This window comes from Atractosteus spatula, chromosome 25, assembly GCF_055471065.1.
Source record: "Atractosteus spatula isolate fAtrSpa1 chromosome 25, fAtrSpa1.hap1, whole genome shotgun sequence".
Lineage (NCBI taxonomy): Eukaryota > Metazoa > Chordata > Actinopteri > Semionotiformes > Lepisosteidae > Atractosteus > Atractosteus spatula.
Genome location: NC_142730.1, coordinates 8,884,598 through 8,904,874, shown reverse-complemented (window position 1 = coordinate 8,904,874; position 20,277 = coordinate 8,884,598). Strand labels below are relative to the sequence as shown.

At 45.6% G+C, this 20,277-nt stretch overlaps 1 protein-coding gene, 1 long non-coding RNA gene and 1 other non-coding gene across 3 annotated transcripts; 1 reads left to right on the top strand and 2 right to left on the bottom strand.

Annotated features, from left to right (window-relative positions):
• Positions 1 to 1,589: 1,589 nt before the first annotated feature.
• LOC148815330 (uncharacterized) lies at positions 1,590 to 9,449 on the bottom strand. The gene is made up of 5 exons (XR_016086074.1): positions 9,350 to 9,449; positions 6,299 to 6,382; positions 6,032 to 6,069; positions 4,621 to 4,723; positions 1,590 to 2,911 (listed from the first exon to the last, which is right to left on the bottom strand). It is a non-coding gene; the product is annotated as an uncharacterized LOC148815330 (long non-coding RNA).
• A 1,008-nt stretch (positions 9,450 to 10,457) lies between these two features.
• On the bottom strand, positions 10,458 to 19,315 carry LOC148815328 (uncharacterized). Its single transcript, XM_088905464.1, has 5 exons — positions 19,201 to 19,315; positions 12,452 to 12,541; positions 12,248 to 12,297; positions 11,629 to 11,760; positions 10,458 to 10,597 (listed from the first exon to the last, which is right to left on the bottom strand). Exons 1-4 carry the CDS (start codon positions 19,268 to 19,270, stop codon positions 11,659 to 11,661), a joined length of 312 nt encoding a protein of 103 aa, XP_088761590.1. The 5' UTR covers positions 19,271 to 19,315; the 3' UTR covers positions 10,458 to 10,597; positions 11,629 to 11,658.
• Positions 16,374 to 16,477, top strand: LOC148815329 (U6 spliceosomal RNA). The gene has a single exon (XR_016086087.1). It is a non-coding gene; the product is annotated as a U6 spliceosomal RNA (small nuclear RNA).
• Positions 19,316 to 20,277: the final 962 nt, after the last annotated feature.

Genomic DNA, 20,277 nt, shown 5'->3' with positions numbered 1-20,277 from the left:
AAGCGGATAATATTGCATTTTATTGATTCAACTGTTTAACCGAGCAAGAAGGAGACTGATCAGAGAGGCTACCGATGAGCCTGCTGGCAGCTTTGAAAGAGTGAAAGAGCTACAGGCTTTTATGGCCAAGACTGGTTGAAGTGTGCAGTATCCCCACAAGATCCCAAGCACAGGACAAACTGACAAATGCAAAACTGAAGTATCATAATTGGACGCCCTGACGTGTCCCAGTTGCTGTCAATGAGAAACATTCCCGTAAGATGATGCTTCCTGCTTCCCAATGGAGGTGGTGATCCTTGGGTGATCTGTACTGCATGGTGCTGTTTTGAGTTTGTGCTAAATGCAATTCTTTGCAAACACGTGTAGTAGTCACGTGTTTGCAGGATCACTTACATATTTTGCTGCTGTTCTTGTTTCAGCCGTGGCTGCTTTTATGCCCTCCTGCTATACAGGCCGGAGTTGGAGTTGGGATTCTTGGGCACATGCACATTTCAGCCAGTCTTGGCCATAAAAGCCTGTAGCTCTTTCACTCTTCCCAAGTTGCCATTGGCCTCTCTGATCAACCTCTTTGCTTGGTCATCCAATGTGGAGGGATGGACTGATCTAAGCAGCATTTTGACAGTGCTATAACCCCTCCATCCTTGCATTTAATTCACCACTTCTCCCAGTTCAGGGCTGCAGGAGAGCTGGAGCCTTTCCCAGGAAGCAATGGGAACAAGGCAGGGACGCCAGTCCGTCACAGGGCACGCACACACTGCAGAATGAACTGCAGGTTAAACTGCACCCGAAGGACAGCACCACTTATAATTGTATTGCATAATTTCACAATGAGATTTTTTTGCTAGTTGAATGATTATTATCTTCCAAAGAGCTCGGCAAAATGTCTTCAATATTTATTCTTTGCAGACAAGCAACAAAACACTGTACAGAACTTCTTATGGAAATCTTTTTAAAGAGTTTCAGTGCAACAGTCCATCTGTCTATTTTTAATAACTGCTCAAGTCCAACATAGTGTCTCAGTGAACCAGAGCCTAATTGAGGCAGGACACACCCTGGACAGGATGGCAGTCCATCACAGTGCACACACACACTAGAGCCACTTTTCCCAGAACCCACCAGCATCTCTATGGATTGTGGGAGGAAACTCATGCAAACATGGGGAGACCATACAAGCTCCAGACAGATGACACCCCACAGGTCCAGAATTGGGGGAGCGGGGACCAGAAACCCAGGTCCCCAGCACTGCGAGGCAGCAGTGCCAACCCCTGTGCCACTGTGCTGTCCTGTTACTCTCCTCCACTTCTCAATAATCGTTTTGACCACCCTCCACTCAACATGCAACGCCTTTGACATGTTTTTGTATCTATCCTCGGCGTTGTCGTTCTACCACCTGCCGGGGAGTTCTTTGAAAGCTCCATGGTGCTCCCTAGTGGATCTCGACAGGAACTCCAATTCATTTTTCACAGCCACATGAAGTTTAAAATAAGGGTTTGGCACGGAGGAGACAAAAAAGCTTGCAAATGTCTTGTTGGTCCATTAGTTCATAAAAATGTTTTTGTATTTAAAAAAAAGAGTCAATACTGGGGTGCTGTAATATAAAATATATTATAAATTGTAAATGACGGCACAGAATTCGCTGTGTTTAAATGGTTATTGAATCAATTTAAATACAATTGCATTACACTCGATAAAAATGCTTATTGATTATCAGACCATAATGACACAAATAATTTTTTTTAAATTTGTTATATGGTGATAAGCCAGTTTGAATTGCTTATTGATTTTATCATCTTACATTGTTAAAACTGTTTTATTACATACTGAATGCTTTAATTTCCGATACATCCTAATTCTATAGCAAACCAAAAATAGTTAGGTCTAAGGATTGGCTGTGTTGTATTCGGAAATTGAATACCCATCATTTCAACTTCTCTGGGGGGTAGGTTTAAGGTGGCACTGGAGTATAATTATTGTGCTGGTTTCCTTAAAAAATTAAAGTTTTAAATGACAAATCTCACAGAGATTTGTGAATCAGATCAGATTGGTGATCCGGGTTTTATTTCTAATGAAAACGCTTTAATTTAAACCTTTTCTTTCCCTCCAATGTCACAGCTAGAGCTGCACAAAATCATTAGCAAATTATTTAGATGATCTTTTGCTGGGAGAGGGTGAGACAGACCATCGAAACCTCAGAATGGTCACGACACCCTACGTCGATTAGCCTGTGCTTTCTGCGAAACAACCCGGGAGAGAGATTTTCCCAGCAAAGACGACAAAAAAAATTCAATTTTTTAGTGCATCATGGGAACAACATGACCAGACGCATCGAGTCAATTCTCCCATTTCGGATCCTTTTCTTTCTTCCTTAATAAACCAAATCCAGTTATAATCTAATAATCCTTTCATGCAAGTCCTGTTTTATTGTGCTCAGTATGAAGATAAGTGGTATTAGAATAATGTTGCAAGCTGAAGAGATGTCAAGAGGTGTGACATCAGCTTGGGGCCCCGCTGGCTCGGCATCATTAACACAAGGAGATGTAACATTCGTAAGTCAGGGTAGCCAGTGGACAGATCTTGCGTAACTCTACCAGGTTATCTAAGGCAAAGCAAGAACTGTGCAATACTATATATTAACAAGTACAGCTGAATATAGTAACTTCTGAACGTAACGTAATTAAAGCAGAGGTGATGATCTTGCTGATAATATGGCCTAAACGGAAATAATTGCCTGCTTGAGAGGGGTGTTTGTTTTTTAAAAAAAGGTATTCCAGCTGGTGAGGCTTTTTCTTCAGGTGTGTCTTCAGGTGTCTTCAGTGCATAGTATGGGTGAGCAGTGTTGATGAATATTCTTCATGTTGGTCCTCCGCTGTTTCTGGGTATCTTGCACAGAACGTAACGGGGTCCTTCTGAACTGAAACAGTAAACAAATACAGAAATATCTTTGGTTAAAAAGGGTTAAGCTTTATTTCCTCGGGTCTACATGAAGACAGGAGTGCCCTGCTGTGGCTCGTATTCTGAGACTGTCCAGAATCACCCAGAAAACAAATTGAAGGTGAATTCTCCAGCAACCAGAGGCCTGGCCTTTCGGCACAGGGGGATTCACTGCTGTCTGAATAGGCTCTGTTTGGCTTGGGCCAGGGAGCTGCCTGGGAGATCATGTTCAAATCCTGGCAGAGATGAGCTTCCCATGACACAGTTACACAGATTCAGAGAGTGTTTTATAAAATGCGGCATAAGGTCACCTAGACAGATTTCTATCAGTTATGTAACATGGCTCATTCAGCAACTGTTCCCCAAGTGAAATCCTTCTTCCTGAACTAGAAGGTTTGGAATTTCCCTGCAACAGGAGACACATTCTTCTGAGTTAGAGAAGTGGTTCCCTATGTGTCTTTCAGCTTTTGATGCAGTCACATTCTCAATCACAGGCAAATCGATATTCTATTTTCTGTGTGAAGCAGATGATTAAATCTGTTTTCAGCTTTTAAAAAGCTGAATAGGATTTGTAATAGGTATCAGCCATGTACCAATCTCTGAGTTTGAGAAGTCCCTTCATTCGGCTGTGCTACATGGAATAACCAGTTGAGCTTCTGCAGAAGCAGTGGTATTGCTGTGGGAGTGTTAATTACTGTGCCATTTCTCCCTGTCTCAGATCATCAGGAATTGATTTTATTAAGAGCTGCTTAGACAGATACAGCTGTCCCCCAGGACCAGGGCTGGGAAGCACTGCTGTAGTTGAATGAATCTTTGCCTGAGGAGGTGTTGTGTGGCTTGGGGCTTGTAGGAGCCCGGGACATTGTGTTCAAATCCCAGCGGAGGGAAGAGCTGTGCAACACTGCAAGTTTCTGGAGAATTTGATATTGTGCAAGGGTGCCACCTGTTGACATGATGCGGAACTGCAAGATGTCAAAAGCTCGGTGCTCTATTGCATCGTTTTACAATAGCCATATGCGATACACATTTTACATGACTGGACTGTTATTCTGTAAGGGTTTAGCTTTTCATAGCAGAACAAAAATGAGGAATTTAACCTTGATTTGTACTACATTCTCAAAGGGCTTCTTTGTATTCACAGCATCTGTGACTATTATCCTTTTACTTGTATCAGGTCCCCTCTTAGTCTTCTCTGTTCAGGACTAAAGAGAATCAGTTTCTTCAGCCAGTCAGTGTTGGACAATCCCTTAAGCCCCAGAATATAGTTGCTTTTCTCTGAATGAAGTCCAGAGCAGCAATATCTTTTCTATTACTTGGTTATTGTACACAATATTCCAAGTAATATTATGCTTTATACAAATTTAATATAAATTCTATGCTTTTAACTAAATATCCTAGCATTTTGCTTGCCTTTTTAAATGCTTCTTTGTGTAGAAGATGTAAATAATGTGTCAATATTAACAACTAAGTCTTCTCAGTCAGCATTCCCCATTTTAGATTTACAGTTTACCAACCGGCATGCGATACCCTGCACTTGTCTATGTTAACCATCACCAGCCTGGTGTCAGTCCAGTAAACTTTCTGAATTTCATCGGCTGCTTCTACAGTATTTGCTAACCCGCCCAATGCGTTGTCATCTGCAAACTCAGCGCTTCCCTGAGGGCAACGCCACAGTTCTCATAGCAATACCTGTTCCTGTGCACAGCGCGAAAGTCCTGTTCCCAGACTAAAACAGGTGGGATAGGGCCAGGCAGATCAGGAGCACGGAGCAGGCGGGGGGGATCCCAGGTGCCTGAAAGTCATCAGCACATGAAATCCAATCGGTTATTTGCTCTGTGTTTTTTTGTTTTCCTCCTGCAAGCACAATACATTGAATGAAAAACATGGCTGCCGAGTCTGTATGGGTACCATGGAAATATGGTGTGGGCTGCTCCTGACGTTCAGGGCAGTGATCCATACAGAAGGTAGGTACCAGAGACCAGTGGCCCGTCGGGCCAGAGCTCATTCTGGATCCTGGAGAGTTGAGCGGACTCAGAGCATGAGAACCCCAGGCCATTGCAGGGGTCACCCCCAGCGAGGCTCATCCCCAACTCATATAGCTAGAGGAGCTGCCGGATACAGTTCCTCCCTCAAGAAACTGAAACCCACAGCTTGTCAGTTATGAGCCCGTGGCTCACCCATGATTCTTTGTTCTCTTCCCATATGGTATAGATAGGTTGCTATTGTATATACGTTATATATAAGTGGAGTCGTGAGATGAGTATGTGTTTTTTTTGTTCTTGATCCTTAAAGATCACAATGAAAGCTATTCTTTTCCCTTCTCTGTACATGTGACTCTTGCTGTGCATACAGCATAGTGTAAGCATTATTTCTAGCATTATTTTAATTTGTAACCCAAAACATAACTAGATTCTAAACAAAACGCGTCCTAAAAAGCCAGTAGTTTTGAAAGTTTGGATTTGCATCTTTTTTTTTGCTTGTGTAATGTAATTATATGTCTAATTACGTTTCCAGGGTGTAGCGGGAGAGACCGTTGCAGGTACTGTGGAAGGGATATCCTGTCAACAGTGCTCGGGCCAGGTAAGACTGCCGGCTTCTCTCTTCTCTTCCACTCCGGGCTACTCCCATGTCTGCACTACGTGGTGTCCAATCCAGGACTTCAGAGTTCCACTTTCCAGTTTTTATTTGCTACCTTTTAGCGGTATCAAAGTGTCTTGTTGTCTTGCTGGACAGTAGTTAAGATTTGAAAAACTTGAAAAAAATTATTAAACAGCCCAACATTTGTTTGCAGATAGCAATTCTAGAACCTCCCTTAGAACCTGTTTCAGGTTTCCACTCTTGTCTCTTGTCTGTGTTGCTAAATATTTACCTATATCATCTGCAAAGTTCCCATTTCAGTGAACTTTGGCTTTAAGTCATGTTTTTGCAATTGTATGCGCTGGATACTGTATGTCAGAATCAATTCTAAAATAATGTGTTTAAGGTCAGCCTTCTTTTCTTAAAAGGTACCCTCATTCATTGATACGACAGATGAGGAAAATAGAGGAAACAGCTGAGACCAAAATCAATAAACGTGAGATTACAAAAAGGCAGCACTCACCGTGTTAAGTACAGCAAACAGGTCATAGTGGACCTGACCTGAAAAACAACAGAGAATTGCTTTCTTCAATTTTTGCTTGTTGTGAAGAAATAAAATGTGAACAGTAATTTTATGTCCGGGGAAAATGTGCCCATGTTTTGCACAAAATGAAATGTTAAGGAGCGACGGTGAGTTGAAAGAGCATAACGGGACCTGCAGCAGTCCAGCTCGTGGGATTAGTAATCAAACTGAGTCACACAAAGAAGAGTAATTTGCGAAAAGCCTTACTGTCGTGGTCATCACTGTAATCATATTCGTACTCGAGTGTTGCAGACATGGTGCTGGTTTCTTCTGTAGAATTCCCTTCTCCCCCTGTAGAGACAGCAAGTGATCGTTTTTCAGTCCTGTCCATCTCTTATATGTTCCGGGGAATTCCTGCACTAATGAGGTAGATTCCAAGCAGGAATTCTGCCTCTCTGAAGTCCCATTTCCTTGTGGGGAGTTGTCACAGACTCAGTTAGGGGCCCCAGCCCCTCCCCAGAGTATTGCTCTCAGGGGTACCCCGCTCCAGGGAGAGCCAGAATTCAGAGTCGCAAATCCAGGCTTAATGCAGTTGTGAGACCTATCAACAAAGCTGAGCCTGGTCAAACATGGGCAATGGTGGTGAAGCTGGACCACTAGGTGGAGCTCTTCCTTCTGAATAAGACAATGTACAGCACACTGATAAAGCAGTCTGGTTACCATTCATCCAACTTCTAAGCGCTTTATCCAGTTTAGGGTGATAAGGGGGCTGGAACCTATCCCAGCAAGCAACAGGTGCAAGCCAAGATACACTTTGGACAGGACTCCAGTCCATCACAGGACACACACATACACAGGCACACCAGGGCCAATTTTCCCAGAAGCCATCTAACCCACCGGCATATCTTTGGACTGTGGAAGGAAACCGGAGCACCTGGAGGAAACCCACGCAAACTTGGGAAGAACGTGCAAACTCCGCACAGACAGCACCCCAGGTCTGGAAGTGATCCCAGGGCCCCAGCGCTGCGAGGCAGCAATGCTGACCACTGTGCTGCATCACGTCTGGTAACGTAGTGGTTTTATTTTCCCTCCAGAAGCAAAACTGAAGTCTGAGAGCAGGATGTTTGGTAGTCAAATTTCAAAACAGGCCACACACAGCAGTACATTCCGGTAGTACAATCTTTCATGTCCTTCTTCTCTAATTAGACTGTTTTTTCTAAAACAGTAGGATTATTTCTTATTCTTTGAAAAGCTGGTGAACCTGGGAAAGATCAGTTAGCCATCACGCCAGGAAAATATGGTACACAGGGGTGCTGAAAACCAAACTGCCTGACTGTGCTGGGTTTGTGCCTGCTCTGTTTTTGTGCTTGGTCTTGTGTCTCGGTTCATGTGTGCAATGAAAACAGTTATTGGGAGGAAAGGAAGTGTTACCAATCGTTGCTTTAAAAAAAATAAAACATTTGAAAAAACACAGAAAAGGGGAACTGGGAGCTCATGATCCAATTCACGGTCAGGGAGGCGATTTTATTGTTTCATCAGAATTGAAACAAAAGTCTGACAGCAGGGTGTATGGTGTCTGAAGGTTGGTGACCTGATAATTCTGTTTTGTCGTAAGAATTGAAACTGAAATTTTCTGAAACTGAAACTGAAATAAATGAAGGCAAACAAGAACGAATGGTCTCTGAGGTCTGAGAGAGAGTCTGATCAAGTTCTGTAATCCTGAGTCCAGGGAGGAGTGGTTGAAAGTTGGGCCCCCACTTTGAACACAGTGCTTCATTCAGATTGCTTTGGTAAAGTACCCTACCATATACATTTGGGATTTAAAAATAATCTAAAACTAAAGATTCTGGCTATTTTAAAAAATGATAGCCAGTTAACTTTGGAAAAGATGAATTGGTCCTCCTCAATCATGAACACCATATTCCACAATGCTGTTCCAGACCAAGCAGCCAGATCCCGGGGTGCTTGTGCCTGCTCTGTTTTGTGCCTGGTGTTTTGTCCTGTGCCTATCTCTGTCGAGAAGCCGCTCGCTTTCATAAGCTCTACACTGATTGGAGACCTCTGCCCTGGATCCGTGTCAACAAGCAGCACACATCCGGGAAGGCCTCTCCTCTGTCGGCAACCTCCTACGAGTGGGTCGTCACCCGACCTGTCTCATTTGTCTATCGCATAAAAGCGATCGCCCTGAGGTTATGAATTTCCTGCAGGCACGCCCGACAACATCGGCAGCCAAGAGTTCCATCCTGGAATCCCCCTGGCTGATGGTCTCGGGGCTGTTGCGCTTGGTAAGGAGCTGAGACCAGCATAATCTTTGAGGAAGCAAAACTACAGTCTTGGCACCACTGTGGAGCAATCACAAGGAGCATCAGGCCCTGTGGTCACAGCCTTCAGATAGTCTTCGAAACTGCACTCATGCCTGCTTTCATGAAGTGAGAAAGTGACAATTTTCTATAAAGAAGCAGAGAAGATACACTGTTTTCTGCTTACAGAATGGATGTCTCAGGAAGAACCTTAAGCTCTTTAATTTTGCCATCCTTTGCACGACTTAGAAATATCCTAATTCACATTTCTTTGTGAACAAATGTCCACCGTGTCCTTTTTCTAAAAAACAAACGGACAACAAGTATCATTCAGCTTTGATCTTGAGATGAAAGCAAAGGCTATTTTTTCAAAGAGTAGCTTTTCTTGAAACAGCTTGTCACAGGAAATACTGAAGGCTATGGAAGCACAAAGAAAAAAAAGTGTTAAACTTTTCTCATAATTGCTAGATCACTTTATGTGATCACGTACAGTTTGAAGCAGTGGGACTGATTGCACGTATAACTGCTCATAACAGAACCATCATTGCAAGATTTCATTATGACTCAACCCCAGTCGAAACTTTGACATTGACACAACCAATCAACCGAAAAACAATTGTAAGAGGTTGTACATACACTGAAGTAATCAATGCTATCTCGTAATCACGAGATCAATACTTCTCCCTTGGTGGCGGCAGTGCGCTTCAGTAGTAGTCTGAATAAGAAAGCACCTCCCTTCTTTTTGTGGTGAGAGACATGGGAGACATTAGTTTATTTTGGGCTTGTGAGAACAAAAAATTGCGCTGGGTCAAAATTAAATAGCTTTTAAAAATCCGCCTTCTTAAAGATGACCGAGATAGCGTGCTACCTTTTAATAGGACTTTGATCACCAGTAACAATTAAGTTATTATTAAATTAAGAGTTCAGTTATATAAGCTAATTTAATAAGTTAAAAGTGTATGAAAAATTATTATTATTATTATTATTGTTATTATTATTATTATTGTGCAGCACTTACCCCAGCACAGGGGCAGTAGCAGTAGCAGTAGCAGTGATAATCCATGGGTCTGCTTGTTCATGTTTCCAGAGGGAGTCTGAAACAATGTGTGTCTCTGCCGAGCTCTGGCTGGGCCAGTGAGTGTACGGGCAGAGGAGGGGGTGGACTGGGGGGGTGTGGCTTCAGTGTGACTTGACTTTTTTTTAACTGTGCTTTGCCAGTAAGAGACCGACCTACCAGAACCACAGGTGAAGCTCGGCCCATCTTGAGATTGAGCTACTTGCGGAACAGGCGGTGTGACGCCCCTACTGCATGTCCTGCAGTCATTCGTTTAAACCAGGGGTCCCCAGCCCTGGTACTGGAGAGACTGGGCCATTGTAAGTAATATTAGATTAACTTAGATTGCCTGCTTAAACTTAAGCAAGCTTCAATGAAGTGCTCAGTAGAATTGTTGTCAGAATGAAGGATATTCTGACTTTTATTCCAAATTACTTAATTGAACACACCACCTGTTCAATTGATGAGGCCCCAGGCTTTTAGAAAGCACTGGTTTCAAGGCTGCCTAACTTACCCAACTGAGCAAAACTCATGTCTTCCACTTTTTCACAAATTAGGGATTTAATGAGCACAGTTAGCTTTGCTGCCTCACAGGGTTCCATTCCGGATCTGGGGTGCTATCTGTGTGGAGTTTGCATGTTCACCCTGGGTTTGCGTGGTTTTCCTTCAGGCGCTCTGGTTTCGTCCAACAGTCCAAAGACATGCTGGGAGGTTCATTGGCTTCTGGGAAAATTGGCCCTGGTGCGAGTGTGTTTGTTCGTATCTGTCTGCCCTGCGACAGACTGGCATCCTGTTTTACGCCCCCTTGCCTGCTGGGATAGGCTCCAGCTCTTCCGCGACCCTGAATTGTTGCAGCGGTGAGGAAAGAGATGAGTGGATGCTTCAGACCAAGGTTGACATGTCTCGTGCAAACTCTTCTGCTCCACGCCAACAACACTTACCCACAGTGCCCTTTCAGCTGTAACACTGGACTTGGACAAGCAAGCTGAATCTCCTGCCAGTCGGGAATCTGGTCATGGGAAGTCAACAGCTGAAACCTCAGTTGCGAATTTGAACTCACAAAGCTGGATGGTTTGGAGTGAATATTTATTTAGTGATAATTTATTTACAGAAGCTCTAGACAATCTGTTTGGTAATCTCCTCGGAAAAGTCCAACTCCTTCCCGTCGACTTCCTGCCATGTCCCAGCGTCCAGCGTGTTCAGTGGCTCCATCTGGAAAAAAGATTTATTGCTATAGCTCAGCTATTTTGAATAATGCGAGGAAAAAGACCAAAGCAAAGTATGTGAATGAAGTACTGTACATCCCCCTCCCCACAGCAGAGGGAAATACAACCAGCTCTGGGCTGCTCAGTATTGTGGAGGTGGCGCCACCTGCTGTCACGACTTGGAACTGCAGGTTTTTTTTTTGCTAGTTGAATGATTATTATCATCCGAAAATATCCTTCTTTGCAGACAAGAAACAAAACACTGTACAGAACTTCTTATGGAAATCTTCTTAAAGAGTTTCAGTGCAACAGTCTATCTGTCTATTTTTAATAACTGCTCAAGTCCAACAAAGTGTCTCAGTGAACCAGAGCCTAATTTAGGCAGGACATACCCTGGACAGGATGGCAGTCCATCACAGCGCACGCACACACGCAAGTGAGTACAGGGGAACATGAGGTTCAGCTTGGACTGAGACAATCATCACAGGATAGAGACACACACCAATTTGGAAGCACCAATTATTCTAGCCAGCATGTCTATTGAAAAGGTGGGAGGACACTCATGCAGCCACAGGGAACATGCATACTCCGCACAGAATGTACCACAAGAAGAACACTCAAACTCCACACTGAAGGTGTCCCAGGCCAAATATAACCCTGGACCTAGGAGCTGTAATTCAGAACAACTAACAGCCACTGCACCCTGCTGCCTAAACAATACATTGTGTCCGACAAAGAAAGTTCTTACTGTGAGTTAATGCATATTTATTTTTCATCTTTATTTAAATGATTTTTCTTTTCATTTAAACGTGAAATCTGGACGGATTTCCTTCCTGTCACCAAAGTTTCAGATTCATTCTCCTTATTCAATTATTTGCAATACTGAGTCTCAGTAGTATGTACAACTAAACCAGGCTGAATCAGAGATCCCCGACAACTAAGCCTTAATTGGATCGATTGAGCACTGTTCTCCCCCTGGATTGGAACGCTGGAGAACAAGCCGTAGCATTATGGCACAGTTCGTGATTGTCACCGTACCTTCGGCTGTCCATCGGTCCAGACAGCTGCTCATAGGAGCTGCAGGAGCTGGGCCAGGGCCAGGCAGATCAGGAGCAGGCAGCAGGCAGGGGGGGTCCCAGGTGCGTGGAAGAGACTGGCACGTGAAGGCGGCTGAAAGATACAGGCCACACGAAATCCATTCGGTCAACCTCTCTGCTGTATGTCTCCCGCAAGGGGCAGGACTCAACGCTTACCTCTCGAGCTCACTTAGCTGGGCATTTGTGCAATGAAACAAAGTGAAAATCCGATCAAGGATGGAGCCTAACAAAGCTTGCAAACAGTCCAGCCCGTCTTCTTTCCATCTAAAATTTCATCTAGTCCCCTTCTTACAGGAGCCCCGTGCTTAGGCCTCAACCTGGGGAGTGTGGAACACCCCAGGGAGGATACCGAGCCTTGTGGGTGAACCTGATACTCTAAATGAATTAGATCCTTAATTAATTAAATTAATTGGTGCTGGCTAATTAATCACTAACTGCCAAATAGCTTGAATAGTTTCCTGCTGTTTGTAACCTCTCTTATGTTCTTAACTGATATGTGATGTTTCTATAATCACTGAAAGAGAAACCGTTCAATAAAAAAGAGACAAAACTAGACTTACATTGCCCATTCCAAGGATTTCATATACTTCACTTTTAATGCTGGCATTACCTGGAAAACAAAAAGGTGTTTGGGGGTTCTGGTGATTGGCAGCTCAGAGGTCTGTGAGGGTGTATCTGAAAGCAGAGATCTAACAGGCTATAAACCTGATCAAACTGGTAGAATTATGAATCAGACCATACAGAACAATTTCCGAAACCCTTACTCCAGATGAAGTAATCAATTGTTGAATTGTCTTCGTCGTAATCTGGCGTCGCCGTTGCGTAGTAGTCTTCTGAGTAGTCCCTTTCTGCCCCTGTCAAGGGCATAGAAGACAGAATTTGAATTTATTGAAATTATCACCCTTATTGAAAATACAGTCCTTTGTCTGTTCCGCAGTGCATGTTTGGTCAGGCCTTGTTATCTTAGTGAGACATTGGTGAGCAGCTCTGCTGCCTTGCAGGCAGACGTGATCAGGTCTCAGAGAGCTCAGTAAGGCTGTGTCTTGGTCTAGAATGTGTCATGGTCAGTTTTCAAAAACAGGTCTTAGGTAAAGTCTGCCTTACTTTCTAATACGGATGGGAATGACATAGAAGTCAAAACAGTTAAGAGGAAGCACTTCTTTGCACAAAGGGTGGTGGGAGTATGGAACAAGCTGGCCATCCATGTGATTGAAGCTACCACCTCGACTGCCCTTAAAAAACAGGCTGAATGAGATCCCTGGAGCAATTAGACACTAGCTAGCAAACGGGTGAGATGGGCTGGGCAGCCTGCTCTCTTATGTTCTTATGACATAATTTAGATCATCGTTTGTTTCATAGTACCCATTCCAGCCATGCAGGACAAACCTGCAAAAAAGACTCATTAGGAAGCACAATAACATATAAAAGAGTAAAAATAATTATTTTGTCCAGAAAGCATAATGAACATTGGGTATCAAGAGCTTGGAATAGCCAGCTGTGCAAACCTGAACTAGCAGGAAGCTAGTTCACGGTCTTTAAAGGTTTTGTCTTCTTAAGATATTTTGCAGGGCTTTCTGGTCTCCCTGGAGTAAATGTCACCATGGGTGTCGTGTACGAGCCTCTGCGTCAGGCCCTTGGAGGTACACAAGGCCAAACAACGAGATCCAGCTGGGTTTGTGCCTGCTCTGCTTTGGGCCTGGTGTTGTGCCGCTGTGCATGTACAGTAATCCCTGCAGGGGGAGCCTGGCCATTCACCTCTGCTCTGGCGCAGCGACAGTGCCCCTCCATCAGTCCTGTCTTGTGAAGGGGCTGGAACTCATGTGTCTGATTTGTATACAGAAGAGAAACAGTCTTGTGTTTCTGAATTTCCTGCCCGCGGTGCCGCTCGCAAACAGCAGTCACAGTTTCCATCCTGGAAACGAAGGGTTGATCGCCTTTGTTATTGCCTAGGATGAGCCAACAATGAGCGAAAGTTTCACGAAAAGGTTTCACTGTCTTTTAAACTGCTTCTAAGGCTTCAGTCAGGGATTTTAGAGAACAGATTTTAGGAACCAGGGAGTGCAATCAGGCTCTGATCACTGCAGGACCCTGCTGTAAGCCTGTCGACATGTCTTCTAGGTATTCGTTTTTATTTGTTTTTCCAAGACACCTCCTCTACAGCAAACACACACACACTTTATCACACTGTACCTGTTTCAATGGGATTTATCTGAGTGTACGCGTTTTAAATCACCAGTGCTTAGAAGTCTGTAAGAAATATTCCTTTTAGGATAAGCTGAACTGGAATGAGATTGAATCAGGCGTCCCTGAGTCTGTTTCACATCAAGCGTCCTTGTCCTCTGGTGTCAGGTGAAGATATTTTATTGAAGGGGGTGAATCCGCCATTTCTGACACTTACTACGGTCTTGTTTATTTAGGATGAGTATCTATCACCCAGGAATCTGAAGAATTTAAACATAATGGAGTGTGTGTGCCAGTGAAAAGGGACACTCCAAAAAAGCTTACTGATTAGTAGTGAAAACTGAAGTACTGGCAACAAGGTCTTCACATTTGACCACACTCAGATCTCTCCACATGAAGCAGGCAGAGCACATGTGACATTGGCCAGGTTCATTCATTTCAAACAGCAAGACCATCTGTGTGACCCTCCCCTCCGTTTCCCCTGACATGAGACATGCATTGTCAAAATAACTGTCACACGAGACTCATATCTGCAGAACACAGGGTATGTCATTTCAGCCAACTTGTCCATCATTTTCCACCTTTCTTTGGTCACTGAAGGTACACAAGGCCAAACAAGATACTGCTGAGTTTGTGCATGCTCTGATTTGTGCTTGGTGCTGTGCCACTGTGTATGTAACCCCTGCAGGGAGTCTTGCTCTGGTGCTATGGCACTAGAGTCCATTTGAAAGGGCTGTCTTTGGCCACAGGGTGGGAGAGATAGTGCTGACAGTGGGGTGGGATAAAGGTGTAAATTTGTCTTTACAGAATGAGATTGGACCCACACCCTCATTTGTATAGCTGCAGGGTGCCATGTAAGTCTTGGAAAGTTTGCAAAACTAAAAGTAACTTGTTCAACATTCCGTTGCAGAATCTGGCTTCCAAAAGCCAACCTGATTCTCCCAGGATCCCCTGCCTTAGGAGGCGAGGGTCCTCTGCACTGCTCTGACGGGCAAAAACAGCTCTTGCCAGGTCTCAGCTCGCCCAGGCTGCCTCATTCTGATTTTCATTCTCCTCTTCGCTTCAATGGAATGTCCTGAGACTGCTGCCTGCTCCTCACTCGGACAAGTCTCTGTGTCGCTTTCAAAGATGGACAGCTGAGGCTGCTCGGGGGTGATCTGGCACAAGAATGTGCTTCAGTCTCTATTCGTGCTCTCTCCTCCTCCTCTCCTTACACTATTTCTTTCCCTCTCTCTCCTCTCTCATTTCTCTCTCTCCCTCTCTCCTCCTCTCTCTCTCCCTCCTCTGTCTCCCCTCCTCTCTCCCTCCTCTCACTCCCTTCTGTCCTCTGTCCTCTCTCCTCTCTCCCTCTGTACTTGGCTTTTTTTGCATGGAAGAGCTTGAGGGACATGTGGCCCACACCACACACCAGACCCGCACTTGGAAATTCGGGATCACCGCGCTCCATTTCTTGGGATGTCAGGACCAGGCTTCCCATCATCATGAGAGGCTGGGAAATGACCTCTGTCTCGGGAGATCTGTGCATCATCACCTCCCACGTGGAGAAACCATTTCCCACAGTTGGGGCTCCTTAAACCCACGACCCCCAGTGCGGAGAGTTTCTTTTCCTGTCCCCGATGGGGCATCATGTGTCAGAAACTAAAGATACCCAGATCCTGAGTATGGAAATACAATGACATGGAAGACAGACAGATCCATTAGGACTAAGACTTGTTCTAAAAGTAGAACTTGATGAGAAACAGCGAAACATGAAACAGGCTGCATCTGAAAAGATAATCCTTATTTTGCCCTTTGACCCTTCTGCTGCGGGCGTACCGAAATGTATATGAAAAAAAAGCCGCGTATGTACTGGATTTATTCATTCCTTGTCCTGTGGTCCTAAGGCAAAAAATAAAAATCTGCTTTTACAGAAGGGAGAGCACAAACTCTCCTGCTTTTTCACAACTAGCCCTACCAGAACGACTACCTGAAGGTGTGCACGTACTGTATAAAGTGCTTCCAAAATTAGACCTATTCAGTAAACCATACATCCATTTTCTAGCTACTTCTTCCAATGCAGGGTCTTGTGGGAGCCAGACCCTCTCCCAACAAGCACTGGGCACATGGCACGGTACCCCCTGGATGGGACGCCAGTCCATCACAGGGCACGTACAGAGACGCACACACTCACAGCGGTGCCCGCTTCCCAGCATGTCTTTGGACTGTGGAAGAAACCCATGCAAACTGGGGGAGAACATGCAAACTCCACACAGACAGCACCCCAGGGCCCCAGTGCTGTGAGGCAGCAATGCTGACCCCTGAGCCACCGTGCCGCCCAGCACCTGGTACCTGGTACCTGCCGGAGCAGCACCCTCTAGTGTTTCCCAGAGTTCATCACCAGCTGTGTGCGTAGTACTGTTCCTTGAGTATGCCAACGAATTAAGCAACAAGAAGAGGTTAACTCCATGCTGAAAAGCAGAAAGAGAAAGCAACATTTTGGCTGTTGTGCCTTCTACAGGTGAGTGCGTGCCTGGGCAGCACATATATTCCAAATTGCAATGATCCAGAGCAGATTAGCACAGCCCCTGCGCAAGCATGATATCCAGGTACCTGCAGTGCGGTTTATTAAGTCCCCTGTTTTTGCGAGTTACCTTTCCACAGTGAAATGTGCATTACGTCGTTCTGTTAGTATGTGAAAGAGTACAATAGTGCAATACAGTCTGGTTCAACCAAAATGAGCAGGTAACAATGATGACGGTAATTAGTAAAAAAATCAGTGCTATGGAAAAGAAGCTAGACTCCCTAACTCCCAACAAGTCAGAACGTTGCAGCACCTCAAAGGTAAAGGAGATTAAAGCCTTTGCAGTTGGATATTTCTGTATTTTCCATGTGATACCCAGGTATTTTGGAATTGGGGGAATTGTTTCTGTGTGTTTTTGGCTCACGGGGGGAGTGATGAAGGGCAGGCATGTGCACCCCAGAGCTAGTCCCCCTCCGCGCTGTTCGTCTGTAACACCCTGTGAGCTCCACAGCACCAACTCTCACACTGTATCTCTCACCTGGGTCACTTCATGCCTGCAGGCCACCAGCCCTGAGCACAGCCCTGTCACTGGTGGGGCTCTTCTTATTGGGGAGTCCCAGTCATGGCTGGTGAATCAAGTCACATTTCCCAGGCTTAAACTTCCCCAGTCTTGGCCACTGGGCTCATGCTGTGCTCCATGCATGTAGCCTCACTGGTAGGGCCACTCTCAGCCCTGAAACTCTTAATAAACCAGGCATGGGGACACACCCAAACTGAGAGTCCCATAATGCCCGCGGCAGTGTCGGAGGACTCTCCCTGACAGTACTGCAGGCCCGTAAGAAACCGGAAAGCTACAGGGAGCGTTGCAGCCACTAACACATCACAGCTGGCAGACTCCAAGCCTGCTGAAATTCTTCTGGCACTGCCTGTGCTATAGGCTGCGACCTGGGCTCTGCGTGAATGTCTGTACCAGACACCTTTAGTTCTCCGAGCTCTCCAACTCCACCTCCAGGCAACTACAGGCTGCCGAGTAAAGCAGATGATCATTTGCTGCGAGATTTAAAAAAATGGCTCGAGACTTGGAAAGCCGCACAGATCTTGTTGTGCTGTGCAACGGTGAGGCTGAGAATTTGTGGCACGGTTAGGTTCTGCGGCCCCCACACACAATCCGATCATGGCATGGTCCTAACAGCACCGTGTTCTCAGGCCCTGATACTGCACATGCAGAAAGTGTCCAGACTGGAGAGCTTATGGATTTGACCCGGAAGTAATCTCGTGTGGGGTACGGAGGGGAGGATAAGAAGATGTACCGACCCCCTAATTTAGAGGGAAGTTACTTCTGTCAACTAGAATTACACCAAAGGGATGTTCACCGCATTCTAGAGATAGAATTTGCTCCCCCCTTACTGAAGCTATTTCTAATAACACTCAAGGAGAAGACAAAGCAAGACTGAGATAAAGGAGAGATCAAAATGAGTTTGTTTCTCGCTCAAACGTGGATTGGGAGTTTTAGGTGGGTGTAGTCCCTTGAGCAAAAGGGGGACACATGGGGGTATGGGGGCGTGCAAAGCAATTTTGAAACAAGAGCTGCCAGAACACACTATGTAAAAGCTCAAGGCAAGTTTCCGTTTCCCAAAGAGCAGCTTTTCCACCCCCCAGGCGAGGGTGTCCACAGAGTGCTCAGGGCTGTTCCCTCCAGAGGAGACACGACGGACTAGGGAAGTCAAAAAAGCAAGAGACGGGTCCCAGCTAGACTCTTGGAAGCTGTTCTGAGCTTGCCCAAGGGAGAATCCTGTGTCTTGTATAAGATCAAAAACGATCACATTTCTGCATGCATAGACACTCTTTGTCAGGCTTTTCAAGAATTTCCTATGTACTATACTATACAACAGAGTTGCTTATAAGATCTGGCCATTATTCATCGGCTTGACTGTGATGAATACTTGTCATCTGTGAGACCTTTCATAAAAGAAAATGAACCGTGCAGTTGGAAAGGGCACTCAGAGTGTTTAAACCACAAAAAGATAAAGACATCTTGAATCGGACCCTTTCTTTGTTATTTCCTGCTCCACATCAATGAAATGTCGAGGGTCAAGCCTCTGTTTTTAAGTCCTCAGTGGAAAAGCCATTTTTGCACTGTGTGTGTTTATGACACATGTCACAGCTGTAGTGCTGTCCAAATCTTCACACGCTATATTCAAAACTTTGTTAATGAAAGGAGAATCCCGGCTTGCGTAGGACATTAACACAGCAGGCAAATTGGAGCTGAAACTCGTTGAGCTGTTCCTGAGTTTACAAGTTGTAGATTAGTTCCATTTGCACAAAGTAAAATGACCGATGCAGCAGAAATAATTTGGGGTTAAAGGCAAAGGCACCGTAGTAATATGCAGGCATTTATGAGTGACTTGAAACCTTCTAAAATAGTTGCAGGGCACGTTTTTAAAACCTTTGTGATTCCAGAGCATGGAGGAAAATCTGTTTCCCATTTTCCGAGACTCCCCGTAAATGTTTAATGGGTGCAAAGCCATCGCTGGAGACAGCCTGGGCTGTGGAAAAGAGATTTTGGTCCCCGCGTAAACACAAGTTTTAAACACAAGTTTAAAACTGAGAATCTGCACCAGAGTGAAAACTATCTTCTGAAACTAATAAAGGATGGAGATCTGCATGACATTAGATATAATATCCAGCCAAACAACAGAACATAATATACCAGAGTGCACAGACCGCATGGCTGTATAACAGAAAGTAATCCATCTGAAACATTACATCTCTAAAAGGATTCTGATCTGCCCCCTATGTTAACATGATATCAGGATGTTCTATCAGACTTACCCCAGCACAGGGGCAGTAGCAGAGCCCCGGTCAGGAACAGCTGTAGTAATCTGTGTGTCAGTCTGCTCATGTTGCCAGTGAAAGTGTCCAAACATTCAGCGTCTTCAAGACTCTGATTCTGGGCCAAGTGTCCCGCCGCACATAATCAGGGGGGGCGGGGCTGTGAGCCCGGGGGCGTGGACTCGGCGCGGCTTCTCACTCGAATGCCCGCCCGAGAGACTGGCGTCTTAAAGGTTAACAGGAAAACTGCTGGGTGACATCAATTTGCAGATCCCCAGGGGCCTGGGCGCAAGTCTCTGTCAGCCTCAGCGTGCGGGGTTGATTCGTGTCAAATAGTGGGGTGTTTTTTTTTTGTTAGTCTTCCCGAAATTAGCCCTCATGTAGCTGCAAGCATGACAGTTTCTGGCAGCTCTGCAGCTCGGTTTTGGCCGCCTGCAGTCTCTGCGGTTCTGCACGGCTGGGCATGCGGTTCTGGGCGCGGGGTCACGTGTGGTTCCGGCTGCTGTGGTCCGATTAGTTGACCGTCCTCTCCCGTCTTCTTGTCTCCTTCTTCCTCGCTGGTTTGCGCTCATAGCTGGCTGCCCCACGCCTCTCTCCGCGGTGGGGGGGGGGATTGGTAGTGATTCTGCACCGTTTTCCACGCAGAACTGAGCGGCTTGCTTTCTGTGCGAGTGGGGGGTGGGTTGCTTAAAATAACATCTTTAAATCTTTCCTTTTCGCTGTGCGGAAGCTCGGGGGTCGTGGCGGAGATTCAGCAGGGTAAGAGACACGAGGATTCATTCGCGCTCCCCGGGCGAGTGATCAGCACAACCGGGCGAGTTGGTTTTTATGAAGCCTTTTCAATGCAGGTTCCCGCGATTTTTCCCTCCCCCCACCCCATTCCCGAACGAAACTGTTCCCACCCCGCGACCGTGGGACCGGGACGGCGGGAGACCGTTCCCCGAGCCGTCTATTCCTCTGGCTGACGTGCGCAGCCCGTCCCGGACCGCGGCCTGGGGCTGCGCATTCCTGCCTTGTCTGGGAGCTGCCTGGATTCGCCCGCCCCTGCAGTTTACAGGAAGACGGAAAGTAACAGTG